General features: G+C 44.9%; 1 protein-coding gene across 5 annotated transcripts in view; it reads right to left on the bottom strand.

Annotated features, from left to right (window-relative positions):
• FANCI (FA complementation group I) overlaps window positions 1-23,196 on the bottom strand; it is a 96,016-nt gene that overhangs the window by 67,022 nt on the left and 5,798 nt on the right. For 2 of the 5 annotated variants that reach the window (XM_010349805.2, XM_074400001.1), the window contains exons 1-2: window positions 11,852-11,924; window positions 5,608-5,710 (exon numbers count right to left, since the gene is read on the bottom strand). In XM_010349805.2, coding sequence (XP_010348107.1) covers window positions 5,608-5,691 — 84 coding nt within the window. In that variant the 5' untranslated portion in view covers window positions 5,692-5,710; window positions 11,852-11,924. Of the gene's footprint in view, window positions 1-5,607; window positions 5,711-5,797; window positions 6,209-11,830; window positions 11,925-23,196 lie in introns of those variants that run through there. The other 3 variants (XM_074400000.1, XM_074399998.1, XM_074399999.1) reach the window with 3 other exon arrangements.

The raw sequence follows: 23,196 nt of genomic DNA, 5'->3' as shown, positions 1-23,196 counted from the left end.
AACCTCAGGCAAGTAATTCAATCTGTTATGTGTCCATTTCCCCTCCTCGAAGGACTGAGATAACATGCAGAAGAACTTGCAGGGGAACTAACACACAACACGTACTCAACGAATGTTAATGTTCCTCTATCACCTCTGTCCCCTACTCTCCGTCTTCCTCCTTCCACTTACGTGATCTTCAGTCTTCCTTTTCACCATGCCCAGCTATGCTTTTTACTACATTTTAAAACTTAGAGCAAGTAAGATTTAAGTATCCCTGTTATCTCGGAAGGCTTCAAAATTTTTAACTCGCAGACGAACTACCAAGTTAACAGCACAATCCAAATAAATTTCGATTTTTTTAAAAAAATAAAACATTCTTCATTTAGTGTTGTCTGGTGTTTCCTTGTGCCTCGATGGGGTTTATGCAGTCTTGCAACAACATAGCTGATACCATGTCATTCTCTGAGTATCACATCAGGAAGTACCTGATGTCCATCTGTCCCTCATTGGCGATATTAATTCTGACCCCACTTTATAATTACTTTTCCTCCCTCCCTTTGCCACCAGTAAGAAATTTGTAGGGAGACACTTTAAGACCACACAAATATCTTGCTCATTAATTTTCTCCATGTAAAATGGAAAAGCCCAGCAGAAACCACTGTTATCAGGTTATCAAAGTCAGTATCGCCAGGAATGACACTGACATCAAGACCCCAGTGATTTGATACACTAAAAAGGACATGGCACCTTTTCTGTGGCCCTTATGCCAGGTATACATGACTTTGGTCCAATAGTGAGACAATTCCAAACAGGCTATAACTGAGACACATTCAGCAAAACAACTGATCAATATTCTTCAGGGCTATCATGATCAACAGAGAACAAGGAAAGACTACTGCAGACTGCAGGAAATCGGGGGGAAATGACAACTAAGGGAGCAGTGTAGGATGCTGAGTACAATGAAGGACGCTGGAATATAAAGACAACATTAGTGAAATAATTACTGGGGAGAGTTGGACTAAGGGTCTTAGCTTCATTAATTGTATCTTATGAATGTTTTTAAATTCCTCCTGGATCTAGCATCCCTTGGTATTTCTTGCCTGGTTCAATTTTTACTATGACGGTTGCAAAGTAATGACTTTCCAATTCCTGCACTGTAAGAAAGAGAACTCCTTTCTACCCATTTACTTATCTTATTTACTTAGAGACAGTCTTCTTTGCCGCCCTGGCTGGACTGCAGTGGCACAGTCATAGCTCGCTATAACCTCAAACTCCTGGGGGCTCAAGAAATTCTCCTGCCTCAGCACCCCTCCAGTTAACTAGGAATACAAGCATGTGCTACCATGCCATGCTAATTAAAAAAAAAAATTTTAAATAGGAAATGTATGCACATATATACACATAAAAATATACATGTACACAGGTACACACACATATATATATATATATATATACACATATCTGAGAAAGCCTAAGTTCACACTTGTACCTCTATTTCTAATCTATCCCCACAGGATTCTTTCTTGCCTTTCCACATTTCATATTTACATGTCCCTTTGCCACTGAAAGAACACTGACTCTGAATATCAACACGTTTATTACATCTAAAATAGTTTCAAAATTGCTTCACCCATACCACTACAATAAACAATCCTACTAAAAAGAGTTCAAGGTTTATTTGTATTTTTCCCCACCACTCCTATACCAAGACTTCGGGTAGATAATCAAATACTTAGATGAGTTCTTTCTCCCCTCCCCACCTTCAGTATGGTTGGGGTATTCTTTGTTTCTTTTTTGTAATGATACCCAGACATACATATGTTTTCTCTTCTTTTTCACATAAAAAGGAGAATATACGCATTTTGCACATTTCCTAGAAGTGGGATGACTGGGTTGAAGGAAAATGTGTCTGCAGTGTTGCTAGCTATTAGCGAATTCTAACCATGGTCATACCATTTCTCAGCAGTGAATGAGTGAATGCCCGTTTTCCCCCAGCGGCTCAATTGGACAAGAAATAGTATCTTCCATTTTAATTTACATTTCTCTTATTATGAGTGAAGTTGAGCATATTTTCTTATGTTTAAGGCCATTTTTATCTATCTTTTAATGATTATTCTCATGTTTTTTGCCTTTTTAAAGTATGATGTTTTATCTTTCCCCTCCTCACGAGTTATTTAAGAATTAAGGGGCCAGGCGCGGTGGCTCAAGCTTGTAATCCCAGCACTTTGGGAGGCCGAGGCGGGTGGATCACGAGGTCAAGAGATTGAGACCATCCTGGTCAACATGGTGAAACCCCGTCTCTACTAAAAATACAAAAAATTAGCTGGGCATGGTGGTGCGTGCCTGTAATCCCAGCTACTCAGGAGGCTGAGGCAGGAGAATTGCCTGAACCCAGGAGGCGGAGGTTGCGGTGAGCCGAGATCGTGCCATTGCACTCCAGCCTGGGTAACAAGAGCGAAACTCCGTCTCAAAAAAAAAAAAAAAAAAAAAAAAGAATTAAGGGCCGGGCGCGGTGGCTCATGCCTGTAATTCCAGCACTTTGGGAGGCCAAGGCAGGTGGATCACGAGGTCAAGAGACCGAGACCATCCTGATCAACATGGTGAAACCCTGTCTCTACCAAAAATACAAAAAATTAGCTGGGTATGGTGGCGCATACCTGGAATCCCAGCTACTCAGGAGGCTGAGGCAGGAGAATTGCCTGAACCCAGGAGGCGGAGGTCACGGTGAGCCGAGATAGCGCCATTGCACTCCAGCCTGGGTAACAAGAGCCAAACTCCGCCTCAAAAAAAAAAAAAAAAAAGAAAAAAGAGAAAAAGAATTAGGAATATTAATCCTTTATCTGTGATACGTTACAAATATTCTTTTCCCAGTTTGCCATTTGTCTTTTGACTCTGGCCATGCAAACTTTTATTTAACTTATACATAGACTAACTTATCTTTTATTGCATCTGTATTTTGTATGATACTTAGAAAGCTTTTCACTGCACTGGACTTGAAGAGAAATTCATCCGTGTTTTCTTCTAACATACAGTTTTTGTTTTTCTGAGACAGAGTCTCGCTGTGTCACCAAGGGCCAGACTGGAGTGCAGTAGCTCGATCTCGGCTCACTGTAACCTCTGCCTCCTGCGTTCAAGCAATTCTCCTGCCTCAGCCTTCCGAGCAGCTGAGATTACAGGCATGCGCCACCGTGTTAGGCTAATTTTGTATTTTTAGTAGAGACAGGGTTTCTCCATTTTGGTGAGGCTGGTCTCGAACTCCCGAACTCAGTTGATCTGCCCGTCTTGGCCTCCCAAAGTGCTGGGATTAGAGGTGTGAGCCACCAGGGATGGCCTTCATTTACATCTTTAAATATGTTAAATACTAGTCCAGGCAGAGTGGCTCACGCCTATAATACCAACACAGTGGGAGGCTGAGGTGGGTGGATTGCTTGAGCTCAGGAGCTCAAGAACAGCCTGAAAAGCATGGCGAAACACCATCTCTGCTAAAAATACAAAAATTAGTCAGACACATGTCCATGGTCCCTGTTACTCAGGAGGCTGAGGTGAGAGGATCACTTGAGCCCAGGAGGTTGAGGCTGCAGTAAGCTGAGACTGCCCCACTGCACTCCAGCCTGGGCAAGAGTGAGATCCTCTCTCTAAACAAATAAATAAAGTTAAATACTGTATTAAGTATTTGTGTTAAATATTTAAAGTTTTTTTCAGATTGCTCTAAATCCTTGAATCCTAATTTTCCCATTGCTGGTTCTGTGACAGTCTTTCTTGCCATAAGACTTCTTATGTGTTTTATAATTTTTACTCTGAGTTCATATTCTGTGGAACATTTTATTAAATGAACTGCATGCACATATTACTGACATGCTTAACAAATTTGTAGAGGATAAAAGGTGATTAATACGGTCAACAGAATCATACAAAATGATCCTGATGGAGTAAAACAAGATGAATCTAAAAAAGATGACAGTTAACAAGTATAAAGTTTGCTGTTGTGTGGTTGTTTTTAGAAACCGGGTCTTGCTATGTTGCCTAAGCCTATCTTGAACTTCTGGCCTGAAGGAATGCTCCCAAAGTGCCAGGATCACAGGTGTGAGCCACCATGCCTGGCCCATATATAGCTTTTAACAGGGGTTCTAAAAACTACAGGATTTCATAGATAAAGGAAATTTAGCTTAATATCAACATATACAAAAGTAAATATAAGACCAATAAGACCACAATATGATGTTACTGCCAAAAAGTTGATTTTGCATTAATGAAAAAAATGAAAGAAATATTAGCATTACTCTATCCTAGAATCAGAATACATCTGGAACACTGTCTTCAATTTGACAGTATTCATGCCTTCAATTTGAGGCATGAAACTTTAAATAATTTAAATATTGGTTTTAACCAGATCTTATCTATAGAATGATTCAAGTTACTACTCATGCAATAAGCCAGCTCAAAAAAATAGCTGTATCTGTACACATAAGATGTGGTAATAAATAAATAAATAAATAGCAGCTATAAAGGCAATCCTGGATAATTTCAAAGAAAAAAAAAAATCAAAGAGCAACCCTACATCAATTCCTAGTTAGTCTGTCAGATAACACAGACTAAGATGCGCTTTGTTTCAATAACTGCAACACTAATACATAAAAATTCCCTTAAAAGGTCGGGTACAGTGGCTCAAGACTATAATCCCAGCACTTTAGGAGGCCGAGGCTGGTAGATCACCTGAGGTCGGAGTTCCAGACTAGCCTGGCCAACAGGGTGAAACCCCATCTCTACTAAAAATACAAAACCTAGCCAGGCACAGTGGCTGGTGCCTGTAATCCCAGCTACTAGGGAGGCTGAGGCAGCAGAATCATTTGAACCCAGGAGGCAGAGGTTGCAGTGAGCCGAGATTGTGCCACTGTACTCCAGCCTGGGCAAAAGAGTAAAACCTTGTCTCAAAAAAAGAAAAAAAAAAATCCTTAAAAACATAATACTCATCAACTGACAGAAAAAGAGAAGAAAAGAAAATCCCATAATACTCAATGTCTTTACTTGTTTATACATATATCTTGAAGCAGGATGCTTTTCCAGGCAGCGATCTGGATAGGATGAGATCACTTATTATGGAAAAAGAAGCAGTATATCAGCTGAGCGAGGAGATTAGGAAAAATAAACAGCTTCACATATAAGGCAATTACTATCCCATTTGATAATCATATACTTAGAGTGAAAACAGAGGCCCTAATTTTTACTAATAATTTCAAAATGCTTTGCTGCTCATAAAATTATTTTAAGGAAAAACACAGAAAAACATCAGAATGTAAAACGAATGTCTCAATCAGTAACTATAGCCTAGATATTATCTTCAAATAGAATTGTTCTAAGGACCATAAAAGTACATACAGTTGTAAAAGCATTCTAAGGCTATTTCAGATTTAAATTTGGTCACAAACGCCCTCACGTTGTCCATTTCTCTCATTCCCTCATCCCAATTTCTTTACATGTATAAATTATTATTAAATAAATCCTTGTCTCCTACAGAGAATGGGGAGTAGACGAAGACGCAATATAATTTTTCTTTCTCACATGTCCTTTGAATTTGTCATCAAGCCTGACATTCACTTTTAGCAGAACATGCTTCCTGATACTCACGTCATCTTCTTTCAGGGTCTGAAGAAATTCCTGCAGCTTGTCTGCTGTTTTTTCTGCTGCTAGAGATAAAATCTTCTGGTCCATTATTGCTCATATCACAGAACTATAAGGGAAAAACGTCAGAGGTGAGTGAAGATTCCAGAAATAGACAAACTTCATTTTTTTTCCTTCCCTGTTAACTATTTCATACCTATTATGCAATGAGTGCTCAACAACTTAGGACTGTCTTTGAGGTGATTCTTTTCTTCTTCTTCTTCTTAAGCTCAGTGTTAAGATGGTGATTCTTAACCTAACCAAAATAATCTTAAAAATTCCCTGAAATTGCCTTATTAGGAAACTGTATTTTAATCACGTGGTTTTAATTTTTGCCCACATTTGCTATCATCTACTGAGCATCTATCTAGAACCCAGCTGCCACTTAACAGCATATCAAGTATGTAATACATTATCATAAGCATGTAATAAAACATTTGACAAATAAATGAATAAACCAACAGCACTAGAAATGCTATGTGCCAATTAAATAGTATAAAAAACAAGTGAGAAGGGGAGCCCAAGAGTGTGAGGCTGAAGTGAGCTGTGATCATGTCACTGTACCCCAGCCTAGGCAACAAGGTAAGACCTTGTCTCTTTAAAAAAAAAAAAAAAAGAAAAAAAAAGAAGGCCGGGCACGGTGGCTCAAGCCTGTGGTCCCAGCACTTTGGGAGGCTGAGGCGGGTGGATCACGAGGTCAAGAGATCGAGACCATCCTGGTCAACATGGTGAAACCCCGTCTCTACTAAAAATAGAAAAAAAAATTAGCTGGGCATGGTGGCACATGCCTGTAATCCCAGCTACTCAGGAGGCTGAGGCAGGAGAATTGCCTGAACCCAGGAGGCGGAGGTTGCGGTGAGCCAAGATCATGCCATTGCACTCCAGCCTGGGTAACAAGAGCGAAACTCCGTCTCAAAAAAAAAAAAAAAAAAAAAGGTCTTTCCCTGTAGCGGCAGCTCCGGGTCTCGTTTCCACTGCTCTGTGTCCTGTTCGCCTAGACGCCTGGCTTGTGTGGCCCTGTGACCTGCAGGTATTGGAGATCTACAGCTACGACGCCGGGACCCCCTAGAAGCCTAGAAATGGAACCACTGACATTTAGGGATATGGCCATAGAATTCTCTCTGGAGGAGTGGCAATGCCTGGACCCTGCACAACAGAATTTATATAGGAATGTGATGTTAGAGAACTACAGAAACCTGGCCTTCCTGGGCAGACAAGCAACCTCATCAAGCAGCTCCCTGACACCACAGCCAGGTAAATCCACAAAGATGGGAAAAAACCAGCACAAAAAAGATGAAACCGCCGGGCGCGGTGGCTCAAGCCTGTAATCCCAGCGCTTTGGGAGGCTGAGGCGGGTGGATCACGAGGTCAAGAGATCGAGACCATCCTGGTCAACATGGTGAAACCCCGTCTCTACTAAAAATACAAAAAATTAGCTGGGCATGGTGGTGCGTGCCTGTAATCCCAGCTACTCAGGAGGCTGAGGCAGGAGAATTGCCTGAACCCAGGAGGCGGAGGTTGCAGTGAGCCGAGATCGCGCCATTGCACTCCAGCCTGGGTAACAAGAGTGAAACTCCGTCTCAAAAAAAAAAAAAAAAAAAGATGAAACCATCATCAAAGACCAGAACACCTCTTCTCCTTCAAGGCATCACAACTCCTCAACAGCACAGAATCACAACTTGACTGAGGAGTGCGACGAATTGACAGAAAAAGGCTTCAGAAGGTGGCTAGTGAGAAACATTTCTGAGCTAAAGGAACATGTTCTAACTCAAAGGAAAGCAAACAAAAATCTTGAAAAAAAGTTAGACAAAATGCTAATTAGAATAACCAGCATACAGAAGAACTTAGACGACTTGATGGAGTGGAAAAACACAGCACAAGAACTACGTGAAGTAAACACAAGTTCTAATAGCCAGATCGATCAAGGAGAAGAAAGGATATCAGAGATTGAAGATCAACTCAATGAAATAAAAAGAGAAGGCAAGACAAGAGAAAAAAGAGTGAAAAGAAATGAACAAAACCTCCGAGTAATATGGGATTATGTGAAAAGACCTAATCTACGCTTGATCGGTATACCTGAATATGACGGCGAGAATGAATCCAAGCTGGAAAACATGTTCCAGGATATTATCCAGGAGAACTTCCCAAGTTTAGCAAGGCAGTCCAAATTTCAAATTCAAGAAATACAGAGAACTCCCCAAAGATATTCCTCAAGAAGAGCAACCCCAAGGCACATAATCGTCAGATTCACCAGGGTTGAAATGAAGGAAAAAATACTAAGGGCAGCCAGAGAGAAAGGCCAGGTCACCCACAGAGGGAAGCCCATCAGATTCACAGCAGATCTCTCTGCAGAAACCCTACAAGCCAGAAGAGAGTGGAGGCCAATATTCAACATCCTTAAAGAAAAGAACTTTCAACCCAGAATCTCATATCCAGCCAAACTAAGCTTTGTAAGTGAAGGAGAAATAAAATCCTTTACGGACAAGGAATTATTGAGAGATTTTGTCACCACCAAACCTGCCCTACAAGAGCTCCTGAGAGAAACACTAAGCATGGAAAGGAACAAGTACCAGTCACTGCAAAAGCAAACCAGTTGGCAAAGACCAAAAATGCAATGAAGAAAATGAGGCAACTAATGGGAAAGAAAACCAGTCAGTAACAAAATGGCAGCATCAAATCACATATAGCAATATTAACATTGAAAGTAAATGGCCTAAATGCTCCAATCAAAAGACACAGACTGGCAAACTGGATAAAAAGTCAGAACCCATCAGTGTGCTGTATTCAGGAAACCCATCTCACATACAAAGACACACAAAGACTCACAATAAAGGGATAGAAGAAGATTTACGAAGCAAATGGAGAACAAAAAAAAGCAGGGGTTGTAATCCTAGTCTCTGATAAAATGGACTTCAACAAAGATCAAAAGAGACAAAGAAGGACACTACATTATGGTCAAAGAATCAATCCAACAGGAAGAGTTAAGTATCCTAAATACATACATCCCCAACACAGGAGCACCCAGATACATGAAGCAAGTTCTTAATGACCTAAAACAAGATTTAGACTCCCACACAATAATAGTGGGAGACTTCAACACTCCACTGTCAATATTAGATAAATCAGCAGAAAATTAACAAGGATATCCAGGACTTGAATGTAGAGCTGGACCAAGTGGACCTAATACACATATATAGAACACTCCACCCCAAATCCACAGAATATACATTTTTCTCAGCACCAAATTGCACATACTCTAAAATTGACCATATCATTGGAAGCAAATCACCCCTCAGCAAACGCAAAAGAACAGAAATCATAACAAACAGTCTATCAGACCACAGCGCAGTCAGAATAGGACTCAGGATCAAGAAACACACACAAACCCGCATAACTACTTGGAAACTGAATAACCTGTTTCTGAGTGTCAACTGGAAACTGTCTCTAAAAAAAAAAGAAATACTAGACTTCCATAGAATCAACCCAAACGCTCATAAATGATAGATTGGACAAAGAAAATGTGGTACATGTACACCATGGAATACTACGCAGCTATAAAAAACAAGTTTGTGTCCTTTGTAGGGACTTGGATGAATCTGGAAACCATCATTCTCAGCGAACTAATAAAAGAACAGAAAGCCAAACACCGTATGTTCTCACTCATAGGTGGGTGTTGAACAATGAGAACATGTGGACTCGGGGAGAGGAGCATCACACACTGGGGGTAGTTGAGGGGGGTAGGGAGAGACAGCAGGGGATGGGGAGGGAGGGGAGGATGGGGAGGGATAACATGGGGAGAAATGCCAGATATAGTATGCACCTGAAGTAAATAAACTAATTTTAAAAAAATAAAAAATAAATAAAAAAAGAAAGAAAGAAAGAAAAGGTGAGAAATTAACAAGGTGAAAGATATAATTGTGTTCTTAAAGGTCAAGGCTTCCCAGCAGAGGAAACCTTGAACTGGAACTTAAGAGATTAATTTTAGATAGTCAAGACGACCAGACCGTATGCATTAGTGAGAAGGGTATCATGAACAAAGGCATTCATATGGGAAATTAGCAATGTATTTGGGGAAAATAAGTAGAATGGCTGAGGTAGAATCCAAGTAGGAAAATATTGAGTAGGAAGGTTGGAAAGATAGGCTGGGAGTAAAGAGGTTAAGGAATTCAGATTCTGCTTCGTAAATCACTGAGAACCATCAAAAAATTCCGAGCAAAAGACAATCTCACAAGATTGAAAGTGACAGAACCTAGCATCTTTGGGCAGATTAAAGTGGGGAGAAGGTAAGGAGAAACAGCAAAGGCGAAGAGATCATTTGGACGCCACTGTAGTGGAAATAATAAAGACCTGTACTAGGGTGGTGACTGGAGAATACAAAAGATGGGGTGAAATGGAGGCACATGAAACAGACAGAATTCAGCTAGGAGCTATGAAAATATACGGAGGAAATACAGACTAGCAGAAAGAAAATCTGCCCCTCCTCTTCCTCCTGTGTTTCCCATCTCCATAAATTGTACCATCATCTGTTCAGCTGCTCAAACCAGAAACCTAGGTGACATTCTTAACAACTTTGGCTTCATCCTTCACCACATCCATGACCTAATCCTGTCAATGTTACCTACTAAGTATCTCCCTAATCTGTCTACTTTTCTCCGACTCCACTACTGACACATTACTCCAAGCCACCACCATCTCTCACTTGAACTAGGGCAATCATCCTTAACTTGTCCCCCTCCATGTATCAACTAAAATGATGTTTTTGAAACCGCATTATGTGACTCATCTTCCCTCCATGCCATCCTCATTAGAAAGCTCTTCAGAGTAGCTTTCCACTGCTTTCTCATCAGTCCAAAATCCGTAAGTAAGGATAAAGTAAGTCCTGCAAGGTCTGACCCATGCCTAACTCCCCTTCATCACTCTGTTCCAGCCACAAGGAATTACTTCCAGTCCTTCAAATCGCCAAGTTCTTTATGCCACAGGCCCTTCCACATGTTTCCATCTGGAACTCAAATAAAGACTCCTCCTTCCATCCACTGCCCCTCAATCTTTTATTACTAATTCCTACAAATCCTTCAGATCTCAGCTCAATCCACATCTCAAAAACTCAAGTCTAGGTTAAACAGTTCCCTATTACATCCGCTCATGGCACCAGTAAACCCTCTTACATACTGTCACCAGTTTTTAATGTTACATGTGTAATTACCAGATTAACAAATGTATTTCCCACTAGACTATAAGCCCTGTTAAGGGCAGAAGCCGTAGCTGGTTTTATCACTGTATCTCCAGCACTTGGCACACTACCTAGCTCAAACTCGGTAACTAACAAATATTTGTTGAACAAATTATTAAACCCCTACAACAGGGAAGACACTGGACCCAGCACTTTACATCCATTAATATGATCCTCACAACACCACATATTAGGTAGGTGTACTATTCGACCCATTTTAGATGAACAACTTTTGGGATTCAGAGATTAAGGAATTTCCCGAAGATTAGACGACCAGCAAGTGGCAGAGAGAGAAGTGAAGCCCAAGTTTGTCCAGCTCCAGACTCCAAGATGACAACTGGATGCAAATAGGACACACCAGCCTAACAAGGTGTCCAGCCAGAAGAGGCAGGCAGGCAGCTTCGGAGGGGAATACGTGTAAACCAAACTAGGCACATGTGCTAAAACCATCCTAAAACCAGAGGTAAGACCAGAGACGGGTGGCTGTGAATTCTCTGAGCGCAAAGTAGATTCCTCTCAAGAGATGCGGAGAGCATCAGAGATCTGAAGTCAAAATCTGAGAAAAGCAGGGTCCGGGCGGCGGGAAACGCTGGCGTTCCCTTCCGGGTTCTTCAGCGCGCTAGCCGCGAACGTAAATACAGAAACGATAACAAGCAGCAGCTGGCGATGGAGACCGTGACCCGGCAACAAACGCAAAGCAAGATTTCGGAAAATTTCTCAGAAGTCAGAACTGCACCTCGACCACGGGGAAAGAATTTAACAGGAGAGGCTCCGAGCGAGGCTCGCCCCTCGGAGGGAACTGCTAAAGCAGAGGCGGACGGCAGGAGACAGCGAAGCGAGTCTGCTTTCCAGGACACAGAAAATACCAGAGCGCCACGTCAGGACACGAGCTTCCTTTCCCCCAAAGAATAGCTCCCTCCCAGGGACCCCATCCCACAGCCCAAGCACTCGCGCGCCAACCTGCAGTCACCCCAGCCTCACCTCCTCCGCAAACTTCCGAAAATCCCGCTCAACCCGACGCCGCCACACTTCCGCTACCCGTGACAACAAGTCCCGCCCCCGCGGCTCACTTCCGCCGCCCGGGCGCCGCGGGCGGGGAGCACGTGGAAGGCTGACGGGTGCCGGGAAGCGTGCGGAGTTTCAGGACGTCCCCGCTCACAGTCGGAGGGGGGCGCTACGAGTCCGAACCGGCGCTCGGGGCCGCGGATGAGCGCGCGCAGTGGGACCTAGTCCAGTAGTCAGGGCCGGGGGACTCACAACTGGGGGCCCCGCATGTCTTGGCGTTGGAAAAGCCTGGAGTGCAGAGGCGGGTTTCATACTCCACAGTGTGCCAGGGGACAGGAACCGCTGTGGCTAAGGGGCTTGGTGGGCTTCTGGGGTTGTGGGTTTTGCTTGATCTTTGTTTTGCTTTTTTTATTGCGCTCCCCTTGTGTAACCCCAGCGTTTAGCGCGTAGCCTGGTAATAGTGAATATTCGTTAAATGAACAACTGACCGTAGAGCAAAGACCGACAGAGGGTGGGGCCGCGATTCTGCTTTGGGTTCAGGGAGCCCCTTGTGCAAAGGGCCTAAGAGCAACGAGCGAGCAAGAGAGCCTCTGGCCAGCTGGGAAGGCGAAGTGCTCCGTGGGGTTGGTTTGCAAGTCTTTCTCACGTTGGGGGCAGTGGGGAACCTCTGAAGGGGAAGGGCGTGACTGTGTTGTACTGTAGAATGCGATATCGGGCAGGTGAGTTCCTCAGAAACCGTTCAAAAGAGATGGGCCAGGCGGGGAGGACCGCAGGCAGGACCCCTTAGGAGACTGTAAGTTGTCCCCGAGATAGGTGGTGGTGGCCAACCGTGGCAACGGGGACAGAAAGAAGTGGACTGCATGTGAAAGAGATTAGGAGGTAGAGATTTAGGAAGCCCAAATATCCGGATTTGAGGGGTGGGGGTGGGAGTTGTTGAGGAATGTTCAGGCTTGAATGACGGGTTGGGAGGCGGGGAGTTAATCCTGCTAGTTGACGAACACCGGGAGCACAGGAAAAGGATGATGGGGTGATGGTGAGCCCTTCAGATTTGGACCCACCAAATTTAAGGTGCCTGTGGGATTTGAGGTGCAAGTGAAGGAATGCTAAGATCAGGGAGCATTCAGTCTGGATCCTGACTCGACTCCCAGCCCTCGCGGGTAGAATGGGTCTACATGGCCAGTTATGGAAGAAACAGCTATTGGAGGAGAATGGTGCCTGTCAGCTTGTCTAGACCTGCTCTTTGCTTGTCACCCTTCAGCATTTTTTTCCTTCTCCATTTCTGTCCCAATACTAAGCTGTGATATTTAACCAAAACATGGCAGTTTGAGGATGAAGATGATTCCTGAAAGGAATCTTTTTTTTTTTTTTTTTTAATAAGATGGGGTTTCACCATGATGGCCAGGCTGATCTTGAACTCCTGACCTCGGGTGATCCACCCACCTCGGCCTCCCAAAGTGCTAGGATTACAGGTGTGAGCCACTGCGCCCGGCCCTGAAAGGAATCTTTTACCTTGCCAAGGAAACAGGTGACTTTGCCTCATCTCCCCGCAACATCTCCCTGGCTGCTTCTGGGAGTGCTGGAATTCAGCCATGAGTCTGTGGGTCTGGGTAGCTAGAACAAGCTCATTAGCCTCTCGGAGCCCCCACTGGCACATCCCAGACGTCCTTGCTGAATTGCCTGTGTGTCTACCCACCAGCATTGATGCTTCAAGGTTCTGGTCTCCCCTTGTTGCACAAATGTATCATTTGTGTTTTCCATTTGCATGAATAAATGTTACATATGCAAAAGAAGAGAAGACTAGATTCATTCAGATTAACCACAGCAGTTTTTTCACCCTGGTGCAGGCTTCCTTAACTAAGCAGCAGATCTTACCGTCTGCTTCACCCACAAGACGCTATACACAGAGAAGCTAGTGATACACTGATTCTAGAAAATACAGCCAGTTAAAAACAGGTCTACGCCGGGTGCGGTGGCTCAAGCCTGTAATCCCAGCACTTTGGGAGGCCGAGGCGGGTGGATCACGAGGTCAAGAGATCGAGACCATCCTGGTCAACAGGGTGAAACCCCGTCTCTACTAAAAATACAAAAAATTGGCTGGGCATGGTGGCACGTGCCTGTAATCCCAGCTACTCAGGAGGCTGAGGCAGGAGAATTGCCTGAGCCCAGGAGACGGAGATTGCGGTGAGCCGAGATCGCGCCATTGCACTCCAGCCTGGGTAACAAGAGTGAAACTCCGTCTCAAAAAAAAAAAACAAAAAACAGGTCTACAGTAATGGAACTAAATGTTCTTCTGAACTTGTCAATAGTACTTGTTTATCTAACAACATTATGGCTACTAATATTTACAGGAGTCCAAAGAAAAAGTACAAATGGACGCCCCTCACCATTCCCAACTCAGTCTTGCAGTGTGAGGTCTCAGGCTTCATATGCCTGCATGCGGATGGCCAACCTGAAGATCCACACCGTGACTCCCCTACAAAGCTGCCCCGTGGCCACCCTTTGGGTCTAGGGCTGTACATACTAGCAGGTCCACTCTAAGGAGGGTGGACCTAGGAAAAGGCCTACCTGGGCCCTGGAAGCAAATTTGAGGATGGTTAAGTCGGAACCTACAGCACGATTTAAAAGGAGCACATCCTCTGGGTTCCTTGGACTCTGGGCAGAGGAGAACCAATAAGGTACCCACCAGCCCAAGAGCTCCAGTCGCTTGGGATTAACGTTGTACTGCTTGAGACAATAACCAAGGTAATGTATAAAGAGTCAAATTCAGAAGCACATGAAAGTGTTATTTCCTTCCAGCAATCCCCATTACTGGGTATGTATCTAAAAGAATTGACAGCAACATCTCAAAGAGATATTTATATATCTATTTCATAGCAGTACTCTTTACAGTAACCAAAAGGTAGAAGCAATACAGATGTCCCTCAGTGAGTGAATGGCTAAAATGTGGGACATACATACTATAGAATATTACCCAGTTTTAAAAGGAAGGAAGTTCTGACACGTGCTACAACATGGATGAATCTTGGGGGCATTATGCTAAAGTGAAATAAGCCAGTCACCAAAAGGCAAATACTAATGTATGTGATTCCATTTATGTGAGGTATCTCATCAAAATCATAGAAACACACGGGGCACGGTGGCTTACCCCTGTAATCCCAGCACTTTGGGAGGCCGAAGCGGGTAGATCACCTGAGGTCAGGAGTTTGAGACCAGCCTGTCCAACATGGCAAAATCCCCTCTACTAAAAATACAAAAATTAGCCAGGAGTGGTGGCAGGTGCCTGTCATCCCAGCTACTCTGGAGGCTGAGGCAGGAGAACTGCTTGAACCCGATAAGTGAAGGTTGCAGTGAGCCAAGATCATGCCACTGCACTCCAGCCTGGGTGATAGAGCAAAACTCCATCTCAAAAAAAAAAAAAAAAAAAAAAGGGCCGGGCGCGGTGGCTCAAGCCTGTAATCCCAGCACTTTGGGAGGCCGAGGCGGGTGGATCACGAGGTCGAGAGATCGAGACTATCCTGGTCAACATGGTGAAACCCCGTCTCTACTAAAAATACAAAACATTAGCTGGGCATGGTGGTGCGTGCCTGTAATCCCAGCTACTCAGGAGGCTGAGGTAGGAGAATTGCCTGAACCCGGGAGGCGGAGGTTGCGGTGAGCCGAGATCGCGCCATTGCACTCCAGCCTGGGTAACAAGAGCGAAACTCCGTCTCAAAAAAAAAAAGAGAAAAAAAAAAATCGTAGAAACAGAAAGAAGGGTGATTATGGGGTCTGAGGGGAGGGGAAATGAAAAGATACCACGTAATGGGTACAGAGTCTCAGTTTTGCAAGATGAAAAAGTTCTGGAGATATGTTGCACAACAGTGTGAATATTCTTTTTTTTTTTTTTTTTTGAGACGGAGTTTCGCTCTTGTTACCCAGGCTGGAGTGCAATGGCGCGATCTTGGCTCACCGCAACCTCCGCCTCCCGGTTTCAGGCAATTCTCCTGCCTCAGCCTCCTGAGTAGCTGGGATTACAGGCACGCGCCACCATGCCCAGCTAATTTTTTTTGTATTTTTAGTAGAGACGGGATTTCAACCATGTTGACCAGGATGGTCTCGATCTTTTGACCTCGTGATCCACCCGCCTCAGCCTCCCAAAGTGCTGGGATTACAGGCTTGAGCCACCGCGCCCGGCTCAGTGTGAATATTCTTGACACAACTGAACAGTACACTTAAAAACCATTAAGATGGTAAAAGAAACAAGCACAGTACTACCCGGGTAACTCGCAGGTTTGTTAAAGAGAACTGGTTTACTCCACTCAGAAGAAATTCTAGTTTGGTAGAGTTTGAGGCAGAGGTTTAACTGCTCACTGTATCACCAGTTTGTAAAAAGTGCCTGGCATAAGGTACCGCTTCATAAGTATTTGCTAAATGGATGCCACATCATAAAAATAGCCTAAGAAAAATATGGGTTTAAAGTATCTCAATGAGATGTGAAATGCCAAACCCAAAATTTTGACATAAAAGATACATTGCTTCTTCTAAAGCTCCCTGTGAATCTGCGATCATTTGAAAGTAGAACGTTCAAAACAAACAGGAAAGTGTTAGCTCCTTCCTCCCATTCTGTTTCCTGTTTCTCAGAGGCCTGGAAGGAAGAGGAATAAAGGGGGAAAGGAAAAGAAGCAGGGTGGAAAGTCATCCGTGAAAACTGGCCCCTTACAGTTAGTAATATTTGATTAAATTTTATAGATGATCTAAGGGTATCAATGGTCAATTCGTAGTTTTGATCATTGTACTGGGATTAATTAACAGAATCTTACTTCACGCAGGCTGCAATAACCAAATGCTATAGACTGGGTGGCTTCTGAACAACAGAAATTTATTTCTCACTGTTCTGGAGGCTGGGAAGTTCAAAATCAAGACACCAGCAGTGTTGGTATCTGGTGAAGGCCACTTTCACATAGATGGCATCTTTTTGCTGTGTCCTTTCATGGCGGAAGGCGCAAGGCAGCTCTCAGGTGCTCTATTATAAAGACGCTAATCCCAAAACCCCGCCTCCTAATATTATCTCTTTGGGGGTTGGGATTTCAGTGTATGAATTTAGGGGAACAGCAGCATTCAGATCAAAGCAAAGAGAATGTCCCTGTTTTTAGGAAGTCCACCCTGAAGTATTTAGGAGGAGAAGGGCATCACGTCTGCAACTTACACTAAAATAGTTTAGAAAAAAGTATGCGCGTGCATATTGAGAGAATGAAAGAGCTAATGTGAAGTGTTAACATCTAGGTGAAAGGCATGTGGGAATTCTTTGTACCATCCTTGCAGCTTTTCCACAGATTTGAAATTAAATGTCAAAATAAAAAGTTAAGAAACTGCTGGCCCGGTTGCAAATCTATCGGACTTTTCTGGCCTATAGATCATCAGCAAACTGCACCTTGGAGGCGCCATCTCTGCCCTTTTCCGTGGAAAGGTGGATACTTGTTCTCCATCTTCTACCTCGCCCTCTTCTACTGCCATCCTAGGTCATCCCCATCCTACGTGTGGCCTCTCGGCCATCTCCCCTCCACCCCATGACTTTCTCCTCCATGTCACCTCAGCCACTCACTCTCCTGGCCGTGCCCCGAGCCACCTCCCTAATCACTACTCAGGCAGCAACCTCTCAACCATCCAATTAGCCTGCTCAATTATTCCCACCCACCTGTTCTCCAATTTTCACTGCCTCTGACTCCTCCTCATCTTTAATTCCAAGGTTACTTAAACCACATTTTTGCAATATTTATTTATTCATATATATATATTATATATATATATATATATTTTTTGAGACAGAGTCTCACTCTGTCACCCAGGCTGGAATGCAGTGGTGCGATCTCAGTTCACTGCAACCTCCACTTTTCAGGTTCAAGCAATTCTCCTGCCTCAGACTTCCAAGCAGTTGGGATTACAGGTGTCCATCACCATGCCTGGCTAATTTTTATATTTTTAGTAGAGATGGGGTTTCGCCCTGTTGCCCAGGCTAGTCTCGAACTCCTGACCTTATGATCCCGCTCACCTCAATCTCCCAAAGTGCTGGGATTACAGGCATGAGCCACTGCACCCGACCTATTCATTTATTTGTTTTGAGATGGTCTCACTGTTGCCCAGGCTGAGTGCAGTTGGGTAATCATGACTCACTGCAGCCCCAACCTCCTAGGCTTAAACAGTCCTCCCACCTCAGCCTCCTGAGTAGCTGGGACTATAGACATGCACCACCACACTCAGCTAATTTTATTTTTTGTAGAGAAGGAGTCTTGCTATGTTGCCCAGGCTAGTCTCAAACACCTGGACTCAAGTGAACCTCCCGCCTCAGCCTCCCAAATTGCTGGGATTCCTGGCACAAGCGACTGCTCCCACCTTTTGCCCCCTTTTGCCTTTCCTTCCATCCCATTGACTCAGCAAACTCTAACCCTGTATGAAGCCAGCTGTATTCTCTCACTGGAGCCATACCTCAGCTGCTGGGTTGTGCTAGGGAAGTCACGTGTGTGCGTAGGTGAGTGTCCCAGCCTCAAAGGGGCCTTCAACGCTGCCAGATAACCTTCCTCAATAAGTTTATCCTTCCTGTCTTCATAAAGTTGTACTTGACCTGCCCCCGCCCCTCAAAAAAAGAAAAAACTAAGTGCCGTCAGATGGAAATTTGCATTAACTCTCCACTGTCAAGTCTTTAAAGACAGCGTCCTCACCACCAGTTCTTTCCCAGGTCCCTGTAACAGTGGAGGGCGTCCCACCTTCCCGGCCAATGCTGGTCCTTCTGCTGGAGCATCAAATCCCACCTGCTTCCACCTTCTCAGCGCAGACCTTACTATCATTTACCCTTCTCAAACCTCGGTCTTTAACCTCTAACTTTCTACAGCTGCCCTTTCATATACCTATCTTCTCCTTTGGTGGTGAGGAGTTAAAGCCGAGTTCCCATCTGAGGGCATCTTTTATTTTCCCCCTTGAACGCTAAAAAAAATAATAATAAAAAGAAGTAGTGAGATCATCTACGGAAAATAAAGGAGGAGATAGAAAAGTCTCTCCCATCCATCTAAACAAAGCAAACCCTTGACCCACACTTCCCTTCAGTTACCCCCCTCTTTCCCACCTGCTTTCAGCCAGATTTCTCGAAGGAGCCATCTATTGTCTCTCTCTGTATTTCCGTATCTCCTCTTCATTCCTCTGCCCTTCTTTTACCTCTGATAATTCACCAAAACAGCCGTGGCCAGGATCATGGCACACTTCTTGGTTTTGTTTGTGTGTTTGTTTGAGTCTCGCTCTTGTTGCCAGGCTGGAGTGCCATGCTGCGATCACAGCTGCAACCTCTGCCTCCCGGGTTCAGGCAATTCTCCTGCCTCAGCCTTCTGAGTAGCTGGGACTACAGGTGTGCGCCACCACACCTAACTAATTTTTGTATTTTTAGTAGAGACGGGGTTTCACCATGTTGGCCAGGCTGGTCTCGGACTCCTGACCTCAGGTGATCCGCTGGCCTTGGCCTCCCAAAGTGCTGGGATTACAGGCGTGAGCCACCACACTCCGCCGTCTTCTTGTTTTTAAATCCCGTGGACTTGTTTAATCCCATCTTGACCTCCCTACAGCACTTGGCACTCCCTTCTGTGAACTATGCTGTCCTGGTTTTCCTGTCTACATTCCCTGCTGGATTGTAAGCAGCAAAGGCAGAGTACGTGTCTTACAAACCAACATTTCCCCAGTACCAGGCACAGATCCCCAGTACCAGCACATAGTAGGTGCTCAACAAATATTATTTTATATTTACATTGAAACTGAATTATTTGAATTGTGGAATACAGCATCTTAGGACCTAAAGGATCCAGCCACTGCCTTTATCTTTTCACTCATCTCCTACCCAAACCCTCGGCTCCAACTAGACTATTTAGTTGCAATTCTCCAAACAAGCCGAACTCCTGCTTTTCCATATTTTTAACATGTGCTGCTTACTGCCTGGGAGTCCTTTTCAGGGACACCTACTCCATTTCCCCACGTCGCCTCCCTGGTGAATCTCTTGCTCTTTTCTTAGTTTGAAAACCACTTTCTTCGGAAATCCTTCTTAATTCCCCCGGCAGAGCAGTCTTCTCCCTCCAAGCCCCTCCTGTATTCTTTACACAGGCCACAGCTATTACAGCGGTTCCCAAGCATGCTCAGAGGTCGTTCGTGAAAGGGTTGCGCTGGCTCATAAATTTGGGAAATGCTGAGTTAAATAGGTGTTTTGTTTGTTTTCTTGAGAGAGGGTCTCACTTTGTCACCCATGCTAGAGTGCAGTGGCCAGATAATAATTCACTGCAGCCTTGACCTCCTGGGCTCAAGCAATCCTTTTGCCTCAACCTCCTAAGTTGCTGGGACCACAGGTGCAAGTCATGTTATTTTATTTTTTTAAAGACAGGGTCTCACTATGTTGACCAGGCTGGTCTGAAACTCCTAGGCTGTCAGTCCTCCCATCACAGTCCCGAAAAGTGCTGGGATTAAAGGTGTGAGCTATTGTGCCCAGCCTAAACTGCTAGATTTCTTTGCTGCAGGACTTCTCAGAGCCTTTGCATTGCTTACGTTCATTAATAATTTCCAATATAATTTGTAACATTTCTCAAATCAAACAATTAACCAAAGAGCAACTCCCCATTTTTGTGGAGCATTTTTTGGCACTACCACATGGATTACTTCAGAAGCTTTGTCTTGTCATTCTGCTTGCCCTATTTTATAATTATTTTGTGTATGGCTCCCTCCTTCTACACTGTAAGCCGCTTAATGCAGAGATAGTATTTTATTTCTCTCTGGAAAAATAAAAGTGCCTAACATATAGTAGCTACTCAATACAAGCTGGTTGAAAGAATGTAGGGAAAAGGAAGGTAAGAGAGGAAGAGAAAGAATGATGAAATAGGAGAAAGAAGGCTTTTTGAGGCTGGGCACAGTGGCTCTCGCCCATAATCCCAACACCTTGGGAGGCTGAGGCAGGTGGATCACCCGAGGTCAAGAGTTCAAGCCTGGCCAACATGGTGAAACCCCATCTCTACTAAAAATACAAAACTTAGCCGGGCGTGGTGGTGGGCACTTGTAACCCCAGCTACTTGGGAGGCTGAGGCAAGAGAATCACTTGAACCTGGGAGGCAGAAGTTGCAGTGAGCTGAGATCATGCCACTGCACTCCAGCCTGGGTGGAAGAGCAAGACTCTGACTCAAAAAAAAAAAAAAAAAGAGGGGGGGCTTCTTGATTTTTGCATGTAACATTCCAGAAACCCACTACCTAGATGCTACCATAAATGTTTTTTTGTTTTGTTTGTTTGTTTGTTTTTGAGACGGAGTTTCGCTCTCCTTACCCAGGCTGGAGTGCAATGGCACGATCTCGGCTCATCGCAACCTCCGCCTCCTGGATTCAGGCAATTCTCCTGCCTCAGCCTCCTGAGTAGCTGGGATTACAGGCACGCGCCACCATGCCCAGCTAATGTTTTGTATTTTTAGTAGAGACAGGGTTTCACCATGTTGACTAGGATGGTCTCGATCTCTTGACCTCATGATCCACCCACCTTGGCCTCCCAAAGTGCTGGGATTACAGGCGTGAGCCACCGCGCTCGGCTATAAATGTTTTATTCTACTTGCTCCATCACATCTATCCATTATCCATCCCTCACATCAGCCGTGGATCCAGCTTACTGATCTGTTCTTCGCTTTCGTCTTACTGTGTGTGTTTGCAAGCTTATTCTTCTTCAGATTGTGGAGTCACCTTAATTCTGAAATCCTCTCGGAACAAGCATCCTGACAAATTGTATAGCTCAGCTCCTCCTTGCTCACTGCCAGTGCCTCCTGCTCTTTCCCTGACATGGGCCGGCCTCTCTTTGTGGAATGAGCAGTAACTCCTGGAGGGAAGGAACTTTTTAGAGCATGGGAGAGGCTGCGAGCCCCGGGGGTCAGAGACCCTGCTTGCTCACTCTCATCATTACTGTGCAATTTTAAGGAAAGTGCAGAATGTTCCCAGACTTGGGTTTTCCTGCTTCTCAAAGAAAGGGCTGAGGCCTAGGATTCCATAAAATCCTCCCTAGCCCAGAATAATTGCTACTGACCAAAGAAGGGATTGCATGAACCAAACTCTTGCCCACTGGAACTGCTCCCAGGGAGGGTCAAGTAATGTCACCTTCCCCAGGAGTCGCGGGCAGGTGTGAGGTCCCTGGGCAGACACCCCTGTGTTGATCTTGCTTCTTGAGGAGGGACAGCCTTATGTATTGAACGCTGAGAGGTCTTTAGAATGTTTAGAATGGCTGACACCTCTACTTCTTTTTTTTTGAGACGGAGTTTCGCTCTTGTTACCCAGGCTGGAGTGCAATGGAGCGATCTCGGCTCACCGCAACCTCCGCCTCCTGGTTTCAGGCAATTCTCCTGCCTCAGCCTCCTGACTAGCTGGGATTACAGGCATGTGCCACTATGCCCAGCTAATTTTTTTGTATTTTTAGTAGAGACGGGGTTTCACCATGTTGACCAGGATGGTCTCGATCTCTTGACCTCGTGATCCACCCGCCTCGGCCTCCCAAAGTGCTGGGATTACAAATTTGAGCCACCGCGCCCGGCCTTCTTTTTTTTTTTTTTGAGACAGAATTTTGCTCTTGTTGCCCAGGCTGGCGTGCAATGGTGCAATCTCAGCTCACCACAACCTCCACCTCCCAGTTTCAAGCAATTCTCCTGCCTCAGCCTCCTAGGTAGCTGGGATTACAGGCATATGCCACCACCCCCAGCTAATTTTGTATTTTTAGTAGAGACCGGGTTTCTCCATGTTGTTCAGGCTGGTCTTGAACTCTTGACCTCAGGTGATCTGCCCACCTTGGCCTCCCAAAGTGCTGGGATTACAGGCATGAGTCACAGGGCCTGGCCCCCTGAGACTCTATTTCTAACCAGCTGTATAGCTTTGGAAAAGCCCCTCGCCTCCCGGACTCTCAGTATCCTAGTCTGTGAAAAAGGGGATTATACCCTCTGACATCTGGAAGGACTGGCTGAGGGGTGAGGCACCACAGATGCCAGTCATCTCCCTCCAGGCATTCAGCCGGGCAGAGGGCAGCATCCAGGGAGCCCACGGTTGTCTGCCGGTGTGGCCAGCACAGGTGTCTGGGCCAGTAAGGGCAGTGCCTCCTCTCACAGTGGCACTATTGTTCCACCAGGGGAGATGGATGTGAGCATGACTCCTGGGGAGGGAGGAGGGAAGGTTAGAGGCGCTGGAAGGGCCGCGAGCAGAATATCATGCTGCAGAAAGCTCTGTTCCCCCAGAATGCCCTCATGGCCAGCTAGCATCCTGAAAAGCTCCGTGCAGCCTGCTCCTGTCAGGGCTGGGCCATTCAC

Source organism: Saimiri boliviensis, chromosome 5, assembly GCF_048565385.1.
Source record: "Saimiri boliviensis isolate mSaiBol1 chromosome 5, mSaiBol1.pri, whole genome shotgun sequence".
Classification (NCBI taxonomy): domain Eukaryota; kingdom Metazoa; phylum Chordata; class Mammalia; order Primates; family Cebidae; genus Saimiri; species Saimiri boliviensis.
Note: the sequence above shows the minus strand (reverse complement) of the source record. Positions and strands in the feature narration are given on the sequence as shown.